This window comes from Poecile atricapillus, chromosome 1 (assembly GCF_030490865.1).
Source record: "Poecile atricapillus isolate bPoeAtr1 chromosome 1, bPoeAtr1.hap1, whole genome shotgun sequence".
Taxonomy (NCBI): domain Eukaryota; kingdom Metazoa; phylum Chordata; class Aves; order Passeriformes; family Paridae; genus Poecile; species Poecile atricapillus.
This window is the reverse complement of record NC_081249.1, coordinates 75,933,630-75,953,592: the sequence shown is the minus strand read 5'-3', so window position 1 is coordinate 75,953,592 and position 19,963 is coordinate 75,933,630. Positions and strand designations below refer to the sequence as shown.

Below are 19,963 nucleotides of genomic sequence, written 5' to 3'. Positions count from 1 at the left end.
AAAAGTGAAATGATCCATTTTGTCATTCTGTGTGTTTTCAAGTTAAATGAACCTAAGATTTCACATGAATAAAACAAGTTATTTATTATTTGTATCTGCAGTGAGAATAGTTTATTAGAAAGAAGAGAGATTCTCCTAATTCAACATGAAATATTTTACTACCACTTTTGAATTTTTCACCAGTTAGCACATTAAACTGTTTTCAGCGGCTTTTAGAACAAGTATGTAGTCTTAACCATTAGACTGTTGCATTAATTTTACACCCATCGATTGCTCACACATGAGCATACATTTCACACTTCGAACATCAGTGTAACTGCATGTTTCTTACAGTCATGCCTTGTAATTTTGTAGATTTATTTTATACCTTTCATGGATAATACTTTCCTTCCATGTCTTTGTTTGAATTTATTTTTTAAATGTTTATTGTTTTGGTTCCTTAGCCATGAATCAGCGAATCAGCCAAAGTGCTCCAGTCAAACAGCCACCTCCTCTGGCTCCTCAGAGTCCCCAGGGTGGTGTGATGGGAGGGAGTAGCTCCAATCAACAGCAACAGATGAGACTTCAGCAGCTACAGATGGAGAAAGAAAGGCTGAGACTGAAGCATCAAGAACTGCTTCGGCAGGTGAGGCCACAGGTTAGACACCTACTTCCACTATTTCTTCTGTATGTTATGTTTTGATTTTTCTAAGTTGTTGTTTCACTAAGTCTTAAAGACCAGTGACTGTACAAAAAGCTTTGCATTCTAAATAGGTCTGAATTCATTCTCTTATTTATATAAGCTTGGTGGTGAAAGTACCTGATTATTTAGACTCAAGGATTTTGCTTTCCTCCCTCTAGCAAAACTCTTAAAGAGCAGTCTTTACAAACTATAAGGATGACAACATGGACTGTTGATGTGATTGGATATTCCTCCTGAGAATATAGTTCATATTCATTGAGTTCCAAGTCATGCAAAAATTATTTCCCACAGCTACTTTAGTTTTCCCTTTTAAGTGGAGGAAAGTCTTCAGTTTTAGAACATGTTGCAGTCTGTAGGATTTTGAAGTATTTTTAAAGTTTATATAAGATACATTGAGGAGATGCCAGAATCTTACCTGTTCAACGGTGGAGTGAGCATGGAACAACTCAATAACTTGCGCTGCATTTTGAACCGCTGGTTTTCTTATGCTGAAGAATTTCAAACTTAAGTGTAGGGCTGGACTTTGCCATCTCTGGATTGGAATTCGGGCTTGATCTCCTTTTGTCTAAGCCTTCTGCTTCGATTGTTCAATCTGAATGTTTTAAGAGTTACTACCATCTGTGCTAGATACTTAAGATATTTCTTTGGGGTTTTGACACTGCCAGAAAAAACACTAATCTTTTCTTTGAGGAAAACCTTCTAAAATCCTTTCCTTTTCACTTTGGGTGATGGGCCTTGTATCAGAAGAGGATAATATCTTAAAGTCCTCAAAGACAGCTTTTTTCTTTCTTCATCACCTGCAGTATTCTGTCCTGGAATCTGATTCCCGTTATCCCCTTTGTAGTCAAGGACTGTTTTGTAGAAATCTTCAGCATCTCTTGGTGTTAGATGGGTCATCTTTACAGCCATTACTTTTTATGGTACTCTAGGTAAGAATACATTGCAAAGGTGGCATCAGGACTTCCTCTCTGCTTAAGCACCTGGGCTTCTGCTGTTCCTGCTTTGCAATTAATCCACAAACAGACATTTTACCCTATGCTAGCATGCTTCTAGGTAGGCCTTCTAATTGTCTTCTTGCCTCAGTTGTCATTGAGAACCTGACTAACTTTGGAGCAGGTGGCAACCAGTTTTCTTCGTGTTGTTCCCCTTAGTCATTAAGCTTATCTGTCAAATATGCATCCTTGGTAAATCTCTGAGTTTTGTTTCACTGTGTCATGATTTTCACAGTTTCTTAACTCCCTTATCCTGTCTCATCTGGCCTGTCTCGGGGGCTTGATACTAGAAGATGGTGTTTATAAGACAGCCTGCATAGTAAACCATGCAGCTAAAGTAATTTTTATCCATCTTATTTTTACTCTTAGGCATTGCGGAATATCAATCCCAGCACAGCAAATTCTCCAAAACATCAGGTAGGCTCTTAACTGATGTTTCAGCATAATTAGAAAAATTAAAGCATTAAATTAGGTTAGCAGGGAACTTTCTGCTACATGAAAACATTCTAAAAAAGAAAAAAAAAAAAAAACAAGCTCTGCCATGCACATTTTTGAATCACTTTTCTGGTCACGGCCCTAACACTGTTTTTAGGAGTGCTGCATTACCACAACTTTATATCAATATTTAAGAGCAAAGGAGGAATTCATTGCACATTTTTTTACATTGAAAACAACCTTCTTGTTCAGCATTCTTGAGGATACTGCTGTTCCACTCCTGATGTCATCAAGATGTTTATTTAAAGCAAACTATCTAAGGTAGTATGAATGTTCGTATGAATGTTCTTATCAGTTTGTTTAAGCAGGTATGATCTTAGAGAAGGATATCTGTTATCATTTAATGAAAAGTCACTTGAAATAGTTATGATTTTTAAACATGCATAGTATAACAGAATTACTTAATAGATTAGACTAACAAAATAATTGCTATGCGGATATAATTTTTTCATTTTGACATTTAACTGGCTCTTGCACAGATACATTTTCTGTATAGGAAACAACAGTTATGAAAAGCCTTTCAAGTTCAGACCACAATAAAATTGTGCAAAATGTGAAGCAAAATTAATAGTTTAATGTGGTCTTCTCTTAGTCTCTAAAGAAGTTGAATAGAGAATTAATTTCTGGAAGGGTGAATTTATGGATATATTGAGAGAACTTCATGTTTACTATTGCTAACAGTATTTGAATCTACCAGTTCTTAGTACAATATTTATATTGGCTTGTACTGTACTTCATTTTTTAAGAAAAACCTCTGTATGCACTAGGCAAGAAAACCAAAATAAAAGAAAGTATCCTCTGTTTGGAAGCTGTGAGTACTGGTGTACTGTTGCATTCTGAAGAGTACCACAAAATTCCTATGTTACTAGTTCTGAAAAACAGAGACCTTAGTGCTGACACCATGGAAAAAGTACTTTCTTGTTTGGCAATATCAGAGCAGCTCTTAAACAGAAGCATTTTAATTGAGACGTAGTAATTTGATTCATTTACAAAGTACTAGCCACATAATGATCTTATCAATCAATATTAGATCCTATTCTGGAGGGGAAAAAAAAGTCCTCAAGAATTGTGGGTATACAAGAGAATAAATGAAGGAGGACTCCTCCACACCAGTTGAAAACACCTTATCTTCTGTCATAATTAGGTCATTCATAGGGGTTGTTTTTCTTAGGGAATGCCAAAAGTATATTCTGTTTTCTTCTATGCCTGAAGCCCTGTCATACCATTGTTCACTCTTCCACCAATTTCTTCCTGTTGCCAGCTCAAAAAAATACAAGAAATGGAGAAGTTTGTTATCAGTTTCATACTTAAATCTATAAGACGAGGTTTTTGGAGCTTTAAATCCTAAAAAACTGCAAAAACTCAAAGGGACTATACTGATAATTCATTAAATATGTATGTAGTGGTCACTCTGCTTTATTTGGAGTGGGAGCTGATGAAAGGATTCATACAAAAATCAGGATTCCACTTGTATTAAACTTGCTTCCTACCATACCCTGCCTGGGATCAGTCCTATTAGTCTGCACTTGCTAATGAGTCAAGGTGTGTGTGAGTTATCTGTTGGGTAGAAGAATGGGCAATCATGTCAATTTAAAGTTCTATAATACTAGACTGTTTGTGTTGTACCATCTAAATATATTTTTTGTGTTTTCATATCACCTCAGTAATGTAATGATCAGCCACAGGTGGAAGAAAGTGCTTAGAGAACTGCTTCTGGGTTCTGGCTCTCTAAATGCTCCTTGAGGCCTTGTACTGTAGAGGCAAATGTAGTCTATCTTCTCTGATGATGCTGCTGTTGAAGTCCCAATCTGTGCATCTGATCAATCACAGCTGACCTAGTGAATCTGGAAGATGTATAGAAAGAATAAAAATTTCTTTGTTCAACTCTTTTTTTTTTTTTTTTTTCCTGACAGGCCTTTCTTTCTTTTTGAATAAAATTAATGAAGTTTGGAGGAATTACCTGCTTTCCTGATTATAAAACTGTGCTTGGTGGCAGAGTAATTGCTTCTCTTGCTAAATTTTAGATATTCTTTTAAGGAATACTAAAAATTAAATCTTCCTATGTTCAGTGTTCTTAATTCTGGTAAGGCTAAGTCTGTTTTAGAGAGTGATTGCCAGCGTCTTCCATTTTTAACGAAATTATGTAACACCGGAATTCTTGAAGGTTGCCTCTAATGAAATCTCTTGTATAGATGGATTAAAAACATCTGAGAAATGTTCCTTAAGTTTTAACTGGCTCTCTGAGCTTTTCATGTCAGACAATCACTAGGTTAGAAGGTGAAGGTCATCTAGCTCAGCATCCTCATCCTACTTGAAATTTTTCCCCTTGAAGCCTGGATAAAGTACTGTGGTTGTATTGATATCTACGGTCAGGTTTTTTTGGTACTGGGTAACTGTAGTGTCCCTGCCAGGTTTTTGTATCTCTGACATGATACTGTAGTATCCTGTGGTGACCCTAACACTCCAAGTGTTATGTATGGAAGCTTTATCACCTTCTGGAAAGAGTAATTGCTCAGCTCCATTTTTTGTAGCAAGGACTGTAAGAGACTCTTCTTGTTTGAGGATGTATTTTACTGAAATTCTAAAAATTTCAAAGGTTCTATAACTTTCCAGCTTACTGTGTATCAGCAGGAACTGTTGATACATTCAGGAAATTTAAAAACACCAAGCATCTGTTCAGTCACTTGTGCTCATCATAAACAGTTATTTGTGAAACCTTGAAGATGTCTATCTGTCTTAGTAAAGAGATTTAATGACTTGACTTTCACTCCATCCCGCTAGCTCTCTTTCGATTTTCCTGCAGTTAGCATCTGATTGTCAACAATTTCTAATGTAGAGCAGATGTCCATCAAGTTTTGAATATGTTGCAAAATTGTGCAGATGTTGAGTAACAAATTCTTCCCTTACAGTGTGCTGTGGAAGAAATAGAGGCAAATAATGTTGAGGTACTGATGGCATTATTCTTGGATGTTGTGCAGACTATTTTCTTGTCCTGAGAATGGAAGATTTCTTATTTATCTGCTGCTAATATTAGAGTATTTGCTAGTAAGATCAGCATACTACACATTTATAAGACAAGTTCCTCTTTATATGCTTGCTCATTCTGTATCTGCTACTTGTTTCTAGCTTGCTTCTAAGCTTTACAGATCAACAAAATAACTGTGTTGCTTGCTCATGTCTGTAGATCTGTATGGATAAATACCTTGTTTAAAAGTCTGTATAGTAAATCAGAAGTGCATTCACTGGCTGTGCTGGTTGTTGTGATTGAAGCAATGAACAGATCGCTTCCCACTTAGTCCTCACAAATTGCCCAACTCCTCATCGCTGAGTTCATTTGTCTTCCATCTGTCCACATGTCTTCCCTGTTTCTTTTGTATATGTGCTGTAACTTTCTGGCCCTCACAAGAATGCAAACACCTAATCTGAAGAAGCAACTGGTGCTGTAAATCTGCCCAGAAGTGTTGTGGTCTTCTCTTTCCCCTACAACTTCTCTCCCATCCCAGGAAAGCTGGTGGATCATTTGAAGGTCCACATGGTTGGATGGTTGGGGACAGAAAAGTTTAAGCTGGCACTTTCAAAGTAAATTTTCAAAACCAGTTATCAGGATATATCAAGCCAAATTGAGTAGCATATCATGGGTTTAATACAGTAAGAATATAAGTGAGTTGCACAAATCGTCTGCATTTCCTCAAAAGCCAGTGAAGATAAAAATGTTCTGAAAAGGGTAGTTTTATAAAGTTAATTTGGACATGGTGTGAATGACCTGTAACTTCCTGTAAAACTTAATCTGTATGGAATTATGAAAAAAGAATATAGATGAGGTCAGCCAGATAAATTACATAATGTTGACCTTATTTTTAAAATTATTTAAGGACATGACAGATCATTTTGGTCTCCTTGTAATTACCAAAATTCCGCTTTTTGCTAACAATAGGAATACTAAGCTTTTTTCCCCCAGAGGTACTTAAAACAAGTTTAACATACTTGAAAAATAGGATGAGATTAATTCATAGAAATCTAAGCCAGGATTTTTTCATAGGTTTTTTTTTGCTTCCAGACTTTAAATACGCCTAATAAAGCATATATTTTAAAGCATGAATTGAAAGCCTAGAGTTCATATTGCCCTGTTTGGAGCTGGGAGAGACTTGGACACTCCCATGCATTTTTTTTCAAGTATAGAAAACATACAACTTTTTTTTTTAATTGCAAAACACGTCTATAAGGAAGGAGGAGTGAAAAGACTGTTCAAGCAACACTTCAGCTTCCATTTTATACACCTTTTAGGAAAAATAGTCTTAACATACTCTTTAGGGCTTAAGGAAACTTACCTTATCTTGCAGGATGATTAAAAATTGCCCCGTGTTTGTTTTTTAATAGCTTGTCTTTTTTGGTAATTCCTTTCTCTTTCAGACTCCCAGAATGACATAAATGTATTACTTAGATGAGTAATAACATTCTTTTGAGGGGAAAGTGCTCCTGACTCCTGAAAAAGTAGCAGTACTGCTACTTATAAATAGTTAAAAATAGTTGCAGTTTTGCATTTTTTAGCAATGTTGTTGAAAAAAAGATAAAAGTAGTACTAATTTTAAAAATACTAGTTTCAATATGTAGTACATGCCAAAGAATAGGCAAAATATAGTTCTCTCCTGGTTTAATACATCTCTTTAGTGGGCCTTTAAAGAAATGAGATTTTTTTTTTTGTTTTAGATGGCTAGTGTCTTCAGCTACCTTTATTTTTACCGTACTATTTAAGTTCATGTACTGATGAAACTTCAACCTCTCCTACATTCTGAGGATTCATAAAAATGCAAAGATAACTTCCCTGTTTTTCCAAATTTCTTGTTCGTTTGTACTGACTTTTTTTCTTATGGTAACAGAAGAAAAATTGTGGGTTTTTTTCTTTCCTGGTGTCAGTAGCTCTTGAAAAGGGGATGTGTATGGTTTTCTTATTTTCCTCACTACTGAATCTAGAGGCAGTCCTGATTGGAAAGGCCACACAAAGGAGATAAAATGTCAGTTTAGTTCATATACAGAAATGATGCTATGTAGGTTTTCCTTTGTTACCACTCTTTGTGGTGCTGGTGTGTGATCAAGCTGCTTCTGCAGTCTGCTGGCACTTTTGCCTCCTCCTCTTCCTCCAAATCAGGAACTGCAGCCCAAGGAAATAAAGATGTAATGTACAGATCAAGCCAAGAGGGAAGGGGAAAAGGACAGAGCATGTGGGTGAGCAGTTCTTGAGCTACCTCTGGGGTAGCTGCTCTAAGACCTTCTGCCTTCTTCAGATCACTGTCTGGGAAGTATTCCAGGGAAAAACACTTTTTTCTTTCTTTTTTTTCAAATGGATGAGTCTACCTGTATATCAGGTAACTTGTGACTGATACAAGGTTGCATATAACTTAGCTGTGCAGTAAGATGTCTTTATGTAGGCTTTTGACGTGTTTTTTAACGTAAGCAAATGAAAATCATGTGGATAAGCCTCTAGAAATTATTAAAAGATGCTTAGTATCCTGTGATCTGAAAATGGAGATGGAGTATTATTACTGTTCGTTAGAACAGTGGCCATATATGTGGTGATGAGCAGAGGATTTGGTTTACTTGAAGTAGCAGTTGGGTGTGATGAGCACAAAAACCAGTGGTATGCTTGTGCACTTTCTGCAGAGATCTGACCAACTGTAGTGAGAAAATTTTCGTGTATAAGACATAAATATGTAGAATAGTAATGTAGAATACATGTAGAATAGTAATCCACAGGAATGGGAGTGAAGGATATGCATATTAGAACAGAAAAGAAAACCAGGCAGAAGGGCAGCTTCAATACATCGTCTGCTGGAAATAAAATAACCTTAGGATTGCTTAAAAAGAAATCACTTTGAAGAAGAATTGGGTAAAAGTTAGTTTTACATACTAAAAGACTACAGTATAGTAGTTTTTAAGCTTATCATTGAAAATGGATGGAGACATCTCATTTTACAAGTGAGAAATATTGAGTATTGTCAAGACTGACAGGATTGGTTTTGCCGGAGATTATCTTCCCAGGCACAGCCTGGAAGTCACATACTGCCATTAATGGTGACAAGATAGTCAATAGATATACCAGTCTCTGCATTAACAAAGCTCAGTCTTGGTGAGACATTGATGATGTTTGAACAGAGCTGCTTGAAGAAAATTACTGTATTTTCTCATGTGTAACTCATGGATTACTTGTTTAAAAAGGGGAGAAGGGTCACTGGAAATTACATAAAATGTTACTTATTTCTGTCCACCTTTAATATAATGCATTTTATGTTAACACTTACTTTCATTAATTAGTAATTACAATGGATGGTTTGATTCAAGCTGGTAAACATTCACATGTGTAAAAAATTATATGCAATTTAGATTTGTAACTTCAGAAGTGCAGTGTCTTGGTCTTACTAAGAAATTACTTGGAATTTGAAGAGCTTTGAAATTTACTTAGGGAGCTAATCACGGATTTGAACAGTCAGAAATTTCAAATGCATGCCTCAAACAAGAGGATTGAATGGAAGCTTTTAGGGAGAGACTTGAAAGTTTGCTGACTGAAACAAGAAAGGTACAAAGGAAGCTAGAAACTAAAAGAGAATTTAAAAGAAATGGGGATAAAATGCTATTTAGCAGAACTAAACTGGTTATATTAGGGGTCAGATGGTATTAACAATTCTTGTTTTAGTTTAAGTATAGACTTAGCAGAAAGATACTGAGATGAACTAGAAAATATTTGTGTAAGCATACAGATATTTATACCCATAAATACATTTACAGTTGGCCATGGCTGCTGCAACTTGCATTTTCATTGAAGTCAGTACAGATTCTTGCTTTGTCCTCAGAAACTAGTTTAATTTCATTTAACTCTTGTAACTGGAAGCAGTAAAAACACCAGTTATCTATAATGTCACATGTTTATGTATCCAAAAAGTGTGTTCAAATGCCTAACATGATCTCTCTCCCTCTCCTGCTGTTCTAGGAATTGGCTCTCCGTAGCCAGCTTCCAACAATGGAACAAGACGGTGGATCTCAAAACCCCGTGTCATCTCCTGGAATGTCTCAGGAGCTGAGAACAATGACTACAAATAGTTCTGATCCCTTTCTTAACAGGTTTGTAGGAGCAGCTACTAGAGGAAAGAAATTTGATTTAAAATTCTGTTTGGTACATGTAATAGTTTATTTTGAACATCTGTCTGTGCCAAGAGCCACAGCTGTAAATGAATCTTTCCTTAAATGGCAAGTCTAGTAAAAGTTGAAGATTAAAAGCTGTCTCCTGTGGGAGGAAGTAGTCTGTTCAGACTTGTAGGAAGGTTTTTATTCAAAGTCATAACATGTTTGCCTCTGCATAATCTGTTGACTAACAGTCATTTCAAATTACTGACTCAAAGAATTTGTGAATAGCTCGCTGTGAGATCAAATGAACTGTGAGGCACATTTAGGATTACAGCTTGAGGTTCATTTTAAGGTTTCTCCATTCACCCCTCCCCTCCACTTCAGGTATTTAGCAGTATTTTTACTCCGCTAATGTTAGGTCTACAAATAGTGGCATGTTTAATTTTAAATGCTCTATTATTTTGAAGTGGATATTTTTATTCAAGGTTTAGAATCTTACATTATTGACTAGTCTTTCATAAAACTTTTTCCTGAATCCCTCTGACTTGAAGTGTTTATTTTGTTGGAAATACTGTTCAAATTTCAGCTTGCAAATTCTTCATACCAAACATTACAACTTTAGAGACACTGCTGCAGCTTGAGATTAATGATATCTGTATTTTGGGAAATCCCTTTGGGAAAATCTCCTACACAGGCAATTATAATTGGAAAACTTTATGTTTTTTGGAGGGATTATCCTACATGGAATTCATCCTGTAGGGTGTTTTTGTGTGAGCCTCGACTGTGCTGGCTTTGTCCTAAGAAATAAAAGAGACAAGACAATTTAAACCTGACCTGCTCTCCTATGGAAAGCCTCTTTAGATAGATGATGGTATTGATGTGGTATAGGAACATTCTAGCTTGAATTTCTGGAAGGCTGTTGCCATCACATATCACACAGGTCCTCACATTTTCAAACCCTGTTTTCTGACTTGAAGGAAATGCATCTTCAGGTTTCAAATGACCACAGCAGTGGACTGATGCAGTTTATCCATTGTGAGTCTACACACATAAAATAAAACTTGATGGGTCTTTGCCATTAACTAAAAATGGAAAAAAGCTAGAAAGTGCAAACTAACATTTTGTAATTTTATGGTAGGTTGATATTTACTGCAAAGTGCAAAAAGATACTGCTTGCCTAGTTGCATATATGTTTAACTGTTGTTTTTTTTTTCCAAATGTAGCCCTTACCCCATGCAAAATACTGAAAATCTGTATTTGACATGAGTTCAGATTATCTTAATTTGGATTTTGATCTGAATATTTGTCTTCTTCTAGGCTGGTGTATGTGTGGCACCACACTTAATTCTGTCATATCGGTGTGGGAAAGGGTTTTTTAAGGACATTTGTGAATATGTATTGCTGTCTCAGAAAGCAGTCCAATAGTTTTGACCTAAAGATCTTCTAGATACTCCTTATGTTAAAGTTCAGGCTTGGAGAAATGCTCCCTTCTATCTTTATAGGGTGTATATAAAGTTCCTGGTGAGACAGTACTAAATTTAGGCCCCAAAGTCATAAATTCAGAGTTTGGGTCGTTTAATATTTTCTGCTGCCTATATAATCGAAACATAAAAAAAATTCAGAAAATCACTACTTTAGAGCGATTTGAGATAATGCGTAGTAGTGGTTTAAAATGCATAATCAAATCTGCCTGCTATCTTCAGTACTTACGTCATTATGGTATATTTGATTTTTTTTTTTTTTTTTTTTTGAATGGGATATTCATCAGTGCAGACTTCATTAGACTATTTTACCTTTTGGTTTGCCACACTTGTTTATATATTTTTGTTGGTTAGATTTATACTGGTAGTGATGGTAGCTCTCTCTTTAACTCCTAAATCAGTCTTTCTTTTGTATACACATATTTTAGCAATGATTAGTTAAAGAAGAATCCACTCTATTTTGGGTAATGCTGTTTAGTTGCATGTGGTAATTTTGGGTGGTGTGACTATTAAATGAACAAATCCTTGTTGAAGAAAGAGGAAATGTGTACTAAGAAGTGATTTGAAGAGAAGTGCTGGACATTCCAAGTGTGAGAGCAACAGCCAAAAAGCCTTCGCCACTGGAGTGATTTAGTTTAGTATAGTCTCAGTTCTTTTTTTAGTATTTTGTCCCATAAAGTAAACCAGCATTTTTGTTCGCAGAAGTTCTAAATTGTTTAATTACTAGGATTGTGTCGAATGTGTGATGATTCTGTTTTTAAATCAATCTAAAAAAAGATAAATATTTATAATTTATCTCTAAAGAAATGTTAGGTTCCTTTCTTGTATGGCAAAGATGTATTCATGGAATCAAATATATGTATGCTTATATATGTATTTATCTACATGGCTGAAAGCATTCTATTGGCATCTGATGTTGAATAGCTGTTCATAATTTTTTTTGGTTCTTCATACTTGACAAAAAAGGATATACTATATGCTTCACAAGTACATCATGAGGAGGATCAGTGTGTCTTCAAATGATAATTTGAACAGTAAATCAAGTTGATGTTCATTTAGGATGCAGGATGGAAAATCAGTAGCGATTCTCAGTAAATGCTACCATAACCTGAAGAAATACAGATTTTGAAAATATTCAGTGAAAACTGAATATTAGGAGATGCAGCGGGGAGGGAGGTAATGGTGGCCTTCAATAGCTCCTTATGGAGGCCACAGGTCCTGTCAGCCTGCTCTGGCATGGATCCTCCACAGGCTGAAGGTGGATATCTGCTCCTCCTTAAATCTCCTGGGGGGCTGCAGGGGCACAGCAGGGCTGCACCAGAGGCTGCAGGGGAATCTCTGCTCTAGTGCCTGGAGCACTTCCTGCCCCTCCTCTTGGACTGACCTTGGAGTCTGCAGGGCTGTTCCTCGCGTGTTCTCACTCCTCTCTCCCATCTGCTGTTCAGCAATTTTCCCCTCTTCTTAAATATGTTAGGACAGAGGTACCACCATTTTCACTGATGGGCTCAGTTTTGGGCAGCTGGACCACTTTGGAGACAGCTGGAAGCAGCTGGCTGGCGTGGAATCAGCTGCTCCTGCTATGTCACACAGCAATACCTGCAGACCCCTGCTACCAAAACCATGCTATATAAATTCCATACACTGGCCTTCTTCCCCTCCCCATCCCACATTTTCCATGCTCTTGGTACTGCTTGCTGCACTGGCAAGAGATGGCAGTAAGAAAGTGACGGCATGTAAGGCCCCATGCCATCAGTTTGGTTAACTGTTCTGTCAGCAAGATCACTCTGAGCAGGGTTTGTTTATAGGATGGCTTCTGTACCAGTATTTGATTTATATTTGGGTGCTCTCTTGCCTTGACATGTGTGACTGAACAAGTAGTAATGCAGCAGTGGGAAACAATTGAAGAATTGCTAAAGAAGTTCCAACTATTTATAACATCAGTGACCTAAAAATACACTAAAGTGGTTAATTAAACATGGGAACATTAGTTAGAAGTAATTTTTTTATCCTCATGGAAGCATAAAAGGGAGCACCATAATTATTATTATTTTTTCTAATCAGTATGGATTATCTATCTGATATGCTTCGAAAGGTTTTAGCTGTGGGTGGGTGTGAAAAGATCAAAATTATGCACAACACAAGTAGGCAGTTTCTTAAAGCTGCTTAGGTGTGTTCTCATCAAGTTAAATTGAGTCTAAATAATATGGTTTCAATTGGAAGAGTTCTGTACAAAATAAAACCCAGGTGTCTCACGCAAACAAATGCTTCAGTTTTTTATTAGAATGGGGGATTTTTCATGGTAGCAGTGTTTTCAAAGCCCATAAATTAGTTCAAAACAAGCATCAATTTTATTTTCTTCAGTGCTCTACCATAATTTTTTTTCCCTCCTTTTCTTCTGTTACAGTGGAACATATCACTCCAGAGATGAAAGCACAGATAGTGGACTTAGCATGAGCAGTTACAGTGTACCCAGAACCCCAGATGACTTCCTGAACAGTGTTGATGAGATGGATACAGGTCTGGTTTGTGTACATTTTTAATGCATGTTTTCCAAATACACTTGTATCCATTTGCAATGAAAACAAGCAACTCTGAAAAGCTGTGACACTTTTTGCATTGTTTTTTGCCTTTTCCGATTTCCCCTATTTCTCTGATGGAAACATTATGGCTAGATTTGTGAAAAAAATATATTTGTAATTAACTGTATTGGGAGGATGGGGAAATTGCTCGTAAGTAGTATCACTCCTGTTTTTACAAGGATTTTAAGTTTCTTTGCTTTTTGAAGTAATGTTGTTCACAGCTAAGAATAGAACCTCGTCCAGTGTTGTTAATCCTACTCCAAAACTATATTTGACTTAGTATTGTCTTTTTCCTTCAAGTGTAAAAATAAAATTATGCTGAATGCCATCAAAGATCTGGGTCAGTAGGTTGAAGTTGGAAGCAAAGGCTTACTCTTTGTACATCTGCATGCAGTCAAGTTATGTTTGGGGTTTGTGATGGATTTCTGTTAGTCACACTGCTTGTATGATGCAAGAGGTACATGATTAACCTTTAACCAATTGTCCTGATAAACTGTAGGTTTGGTACTTCCAGTATATTTAATATCCATCTTTCTGTTATAACTAGGTGACAGTATCGGCCAAAGTAACATACCATCCCATCAGAACCGTTTCCCAGACTACCTTGAAGCCATTCCAGGGACAAATGTGGACCTTGGGACACTGGAAGGAGATGGAATGAATATAGAAGGAGAAGAACTGATGCCAAGTCTGCAAGAGGCTTTGAGCTCTGACATCCTTAATGACATGGAATCTGTCTTGGCAGCCACCAAGCTAGATAAAGAGAGTTTTCTTACTTGGTTATAGGGGCCTCAGGGAGACTGAATTCTAAATCTGTGAAGGATCTAAGGAGATTAGGACATCTGTATCTGAAGTTCAGAACAAGCCAGTGTGGTGCACATTGGCTTGTGTTCAGAAAAAGTAAATGAACAAATACTCAACAAGATTCTTTGGGTTTGCTCTTCCTTGTCCATCGCTGCTGTTATATATTGCTGACTTTTTTCCACAGTTGACTCTGAAGAACAGACATCTTCTTGATCTTTTTCTATTGCTGTTGCAACTACTGTTCAAGGGGGGTGGGGAGGAATGATGAGCCTATTTTGGATGACGAATGCCATTCCTTTTGTCCTAGTGTGCGCTTGCATATCATTTTATCTAAGTACTCAGATTTGAGAGTTAATTTCTGCATGTCACTGCTTGTAGTTTGCTCAGCTAGTTGTCTCCTGCTGCCTGTGGTAAGTGGTAAAACATGATATACTGGGGTGACAAGCCAAAAATGATGTATCTGGTCAAAAGCAGTCAATACTGATTTGGAGATACGATGTAAAGGAGGGCTGAAGACTGGCATTAAGTGTTCCTACTAGTAGCTCTTGCATTAGCCACAAAGTGCTCTTGTTCGTATTTTATGTTATAGTAAATCATGAGTCATTTTACATAGAAACATATATGAACTTTGATTGTTGCCACATACTCTAGCCTAACTTCCATTTGTCAAAAATACTTTGATTATTTTTGTTAGTTGGTTTAATTGTAGCTGTAGGATGGGAAGTAATTATAGGTGTTCTGGGTTTTTTTTTATTAGTGAAATCTAAGGGTTTTTTCTGATTTCACACAGTCTTATTTAAATCTGAATTGTCTGCTTTTTTTTATACTTAAACCATGCCTATTATAGCCTGATAAGCTAGTGAGTACATAAACCAGTATGTTTTGCCTGTAACTTTTTTATTTTTTTAAAGGCTAGCTTTGAATGTAATCATTAGATTTCATGACCAGTGGCTTATTTTTCATGTGTATTTGCGAGACTTTGAATTAGAATCTGATTACAGCAATGTAAAAGTTAGACTCCTTTGTCATGTGTACAAATTTTAAATGCATTTTAAAGTAGCAGAACCATTTTAAAATTACATCTAATCTCTCTTCTGGTTTTCAGTTTTGGTCTCTAAATGAGTTCAGATTTTAAAATCCTTCATGGAGAAAAAAATTATAAGAAGTTTCTCTTAAGTTAACACAGACAAAAATTCTGAACTATTAATATCACTGTGTGTTGCAATGTAAAGGCTAGAACACCAAAAAACTTCTCAATAAAAACTTCTAAGTGTAAGAGTTTGGTGAAAAATAAGCCCTGGACACTATATGTAGAAGAATGTAAAGATATGTGTTAGATGGTGACATGAGCAGGTAATGAAGTGTATATTAGTAGTAGAGATTAGCATGGGGTAGAGGTGAATATGAATAATTTTTATTTTAACAGGAAAAGATGTAACACTAAGTTGTCTGCAGGAGTTGACACAAGTTTCCAAAGAGTATTTTTAAATGAACAAAACGAGCAAGAATCAAACTTTCACTATAAGCTATGAATTTTTGTGGGGCTTTTAGGATTTTTTCTGACGAAAAAGTGTCACCAGTTAACACCTCTATAATTAAGGGCCTGTCACCATTATCAACATTGAGCCTTTATTTTCAAGGGTGTATAACATGACTATAAAGATACTGTAAGCGTGAAACTTAGATTTGGAAAAAAACTCTCAGTTAGCAGGGACTTCTCCTGAGGAGAGATTTTTTGGGTTTTACTGTTTTGCATTTTTTTAAAGACACTGATTATTTTTTTAAGCTAGGAACAAATCAGCAAAACAAACAAAAAAACCCATCATATTATTATTGCCATTTGTATTTCTTTTATGCTTCAGAAATAATTCTGGTTTAAGATGATGTAAAGAAAATGACGACTCTTAACTAAATCCCATTTTAAAAACTGAAGCAGCAGAGGCAGAGATTTGAAATTTACCACTATAAATGTACATTTATTACTTTACATAAATGTATTAGTGTTTGAAAAACACAAAATTTTGTGGCTTGTTATGGGATACAGGCAAGTTTTAAAATAACAATTTTTAAAACACATTCATAATGATATATATTCTGCTACATCAATAATTCAGCAGTTAATAGGCCACTTATATTGTGCAATGACACAGTAGCTCCTAAAGCAGTGTATTGTGTCCAGGATAGGGATTTTGGTAGCATTTTTGCAATTTCAATATGAATTCCTCTCTCTCCTACCCTTCAGGAAAAGAAAAAGACACTAAGTTTTCGTAACTTGAATGATCTGACATAAAACCACAACAGCAAGGAAATTCAGAGTTAATTCTATTTCAGTTGTCTTCCATGGTTGTATCCAGGTATCATAGCACATAGAGAGTCACAGAATAAGCTGAGTTGGAAGGAACCCATCAGGATCATCAAGTCCAGCTCCTGGCCAGCACAGGACACCCCAGGCTTCACACCATGTGCCCGAGAGTGTTGTCCCAACGCTTCTTGAACTCTGTCAGGCTGGTGCTGTGAGCACTTCCCTGGGAAGCCTGTTCCAGTACCCATCCACCCTCTGTGAGAAGAGCTTTTTCTTGATACCCAACCTAAATTTCCCCTGACTCAGCTTCAGGCCATTCCCTTGGGTCCTGTCACTGGTCTTGAGAGTGAAGAGATTTTACCTGTCCCTCCTCTTCCTCTCATGAGGAAGCTGTATACTGCAATGAGATCTCCCCTCGCCTCCTCCAGGCTGAACAGACCAAGTGACCAAGTGACCTCAGCCATGAGAAGTGGCTTCCCCTCAAGGCTCTTCCTCATCATCATCACCCTCCTTGCCCTCCTTTGGACACTCTCTATTAGTTTAATATCCCTGTCATACTGTGGCACCCAAACCTGCCCCCAGCACTGAGGTGAGGCTGCCCCAGCTCAGAGCAGAGCAGGACAATCCCTCCCTTGCCCGGCTGTGATGCTGTGCCTGATGCCCCCCAGGACAGGGTTGGCCCTCCTGGCTGCCAGGGCACTGCTGCCTCATGTTCAACCTTCTGCCAGTCAGGACCCCCAGGTCCCTTTGTGCAGCGCTGCTCTCCTGCATCTCATCCCCCAGTACATGCACACAACCAGATATGATGCACTGAGTGCAAACTCCTGACATGCTCTACCTAGCTACAACAGAAATGAGTACAGAACAAATTATCTTTCCTTGCTTTTGTGTGTTTGTCACAGCTTTAAAATTTGAATGTTTTATTCTCATTGTAGAAACACTAAATGGCTTACTGTATTTGGGTAGCACTGCTTAGGGTAGATACTGACAAACTGGGAATCCTTGAACTGCTTTAACATTAATTATGTTTTGTGATACTTATTTTAATTAAGACATTTCCGTTCTCTCACCTACTAGGAAACATACCATAGAGATGCTGTACTGTTGGCAATCAATATTAATTTGGATTTTTTTTTTTTAATTCTGCAAATGCGTTATTTGATGAAGTGGTTAAAATTGTTTGAAATGCAAAAGTGTTTTGGGTAGTATTTTATACTGATGTATATATTGAAACAGAAATCATTGTAATAAGTGTAATAGCTGTTAGTTTTAAATACACTATATGCAGACAGATGGGGCTGTACAGAGCTGTACTGTTAACACCCAGGCAGGGCTACTGCTTGGGAACAGGTTGCAGCGTCAGTGAACCATATGGATCAAATATTGTACCGTTCAGTGTTGGCGCTCACCAATGCAAAAGGAGAAGAGACAATTTCAACATGATTAACACTACATGGTAAATTAGTACTACAGTGACCTTTTCACTTACAAGCATGTTTTTTATATAAATTAGCAGGTGTGCCTGTATAAAATAATTTGTGTTCTGTATCATGGAAAAACTACTCTCCACATTTAGAATCACAGAATCATGTTGTATGTTAGAGAATTATGTCCAAAATTATATATATTACTTAACAATGTTATTTTTAGATATGAGCATGACTGTAAGCTAGGTACTTAAGTACATTCTGTTACATTATTTTTTCTTTATGTAATACTTTTTCAGTTGTTTTATTTGGTATAAATATATACTTTGTGCTTAAACATCTTTGTTTGTTTTTAACATTCAATAGTATGTAAAGATATGATTTCCTTCAGTAAGACAGATGCATTGAATTGTTGGAATGCCAATTTAGTGTGTCTGTTCCTGTCCTCCTTGTCATTGCCTTTGTAGTCATAAACTCCAGTTCTGCAAATATGGTGTGCAAGCTCACCTGAGAGACATGAGTTCCACTGGCTTCAGTAAAGGCTTAACATTAAAGTATACATCTCTGTGTGCTTGCAGTAATGAAGAGACTGACTGGTGAGCATCATGCAGCTTGTGTAAAACAATACTTTAATTGCAAATGGCACTATAGTGAGACCTCGTGACAGAACATGTGGGTATCTACTAGAAGAAAGCATCCACATTTTGCAGACAATGCTTGCCATGTTCGGATGGCAGATACATTTTTGGTTAACTCTTAAGTTTATGCATTAATTTGTGGCAGACTATCAATAAAGACACACTATTTTCTTTCCAAGTTTTGACTTATGAATTGTGAAGTATGTAATGACATACCTTGAAAGTGCCTGAAGATTTTAGTTCAAAATATCTTGACAGGTTTCATTAATTTTGACCCTCTGCATAACAGTCTGAAAGATGGGGGTTTTTTAAAATGTGGTGCAATTTGGAAAGTCCAAAGTCATACCCTGTTTGCATTTTAGCAGTTCCAGAGTTGTTGCTATTGAGCACCAAATGCCCCAGCCCCATGGAATTCAGCCCATTTGTGTGTTTTCTTAGAAAAGGGTACAGCCCTTGATGGATTTATCAGTTTGCCTTGTACTTCTGAGCTCATAGCCAGCTTTAGTCACCAGATCCTTCAAATTTAAATGTAATATCACACCTTCCACCTGGGAGTAGGCAGCCAGTGCCAGGGAATAATAAGGCACCAATTTTGTTTGCTGATATCACTCTCATTTATAAGGTGGTGACATATTGCAGTAGTTGAAGTATGAGTGACCTTCTGAGGCAGCCCTAAATAGACTGTATTACTGCAAAGCAGGATATTTGGTCCAGGTATTACAGGCTCACTTGGCAATTCTCTTTGAAATATTTTCAACGCTTAGTTAAAAATAAAAAGTATTTGTTTCAGTAAGCCAGAAATAATATGCTTCCAAGGAAGCAAGTGCAAGTTGTCAGCCAAAGAAAGCATTTTTCATCTTGGATCATCAAGAGAGTAATTATTTGAGATCAGGCTATGATCTGTATAGCCCCTCCTGTTTTGGAGGTTTATTCAGAGATAAACCAGGGCCACATTTTATTTACAGTATTGGCATCCAGAGTTTATATGTTCCTCCTGAAGAGTAAAAGTGTGCTTCTTGACCTTTCTTGTCACTACTTCTTATTGCTAACAGGGATTATCTGCACCTGCTAAACTTAGGTGTCATCAAAATAGGAAGATGTCGGTATAGGATGAGAGATCTTGGTTAATGTGAAACACTGAATCCAACTCTTAACTGAAGAATCAAATTGTCTTTAGAACAGAGGGTAGAGCTGTGTACCAACTACTATATCCAGTACTGAATGCCTCTTAAATAAAACAGCCAATGTGTTTTTCTCTAGGAGAAAATGGCATCTCTATAGCATATCATCATATAGCATCTCTAGGAGGTGCTTTGAGGGATCATGTTGAGTGAGAAACATATAAATACTGACACATCTGACAAAGCTGCCTTATGGATTCTGTGGAAAACTCAAGGTTTTTGCTTTTCCAGACATACTCTGTAATGCAGAGGTTGTAACAGTGAAT

General features: G+C 36.8%; 1 protein-coding gene across 4 annotated transcripts in view; it reads left to right on the top strand.

Moving 5' to 3' along the window:
- The window catches only part of YAP1 (Yes1 associated transcriptional regulator), an 87,557-nt gene extending 69,342 nt beyond the window's left edge, over positions 1–18,215 (top strand). The window contains exons 5-9 of one of the 4 annotated variants that reach the window (XM_058845798.1): positions 444–625; positions 2,044–2,091; positions 9,152–9,282; positions 13,171–13,283; positions 13,893–18,215. In XM_058845798.1, the coding sequence (XP_058701781.1) occupies positions 444–625; positions 2,044–2,091; positions 9,152–9,282; positions 13,171–13,283; positions 13,893–14,131 (713 nt within the window). In that variant the 3' untranslated portion in view covers positions 14,132–18,215. Of the gene's footprint in view, positions 1–443; positions 638–2,043; positions 2,092–9,151; positions 9,283–13,170; positions 13,284–13,892 lie in introns of all 4 variants that reach the window. The other 3 variants (XM_058845789.1, XM_058845814.1, XM_058845806.1) reach the window with 3 other exon arrangements.
- The last annotated feature ends 1,748 nt before the right edge of the window (positions 18,216–19,963 follow it).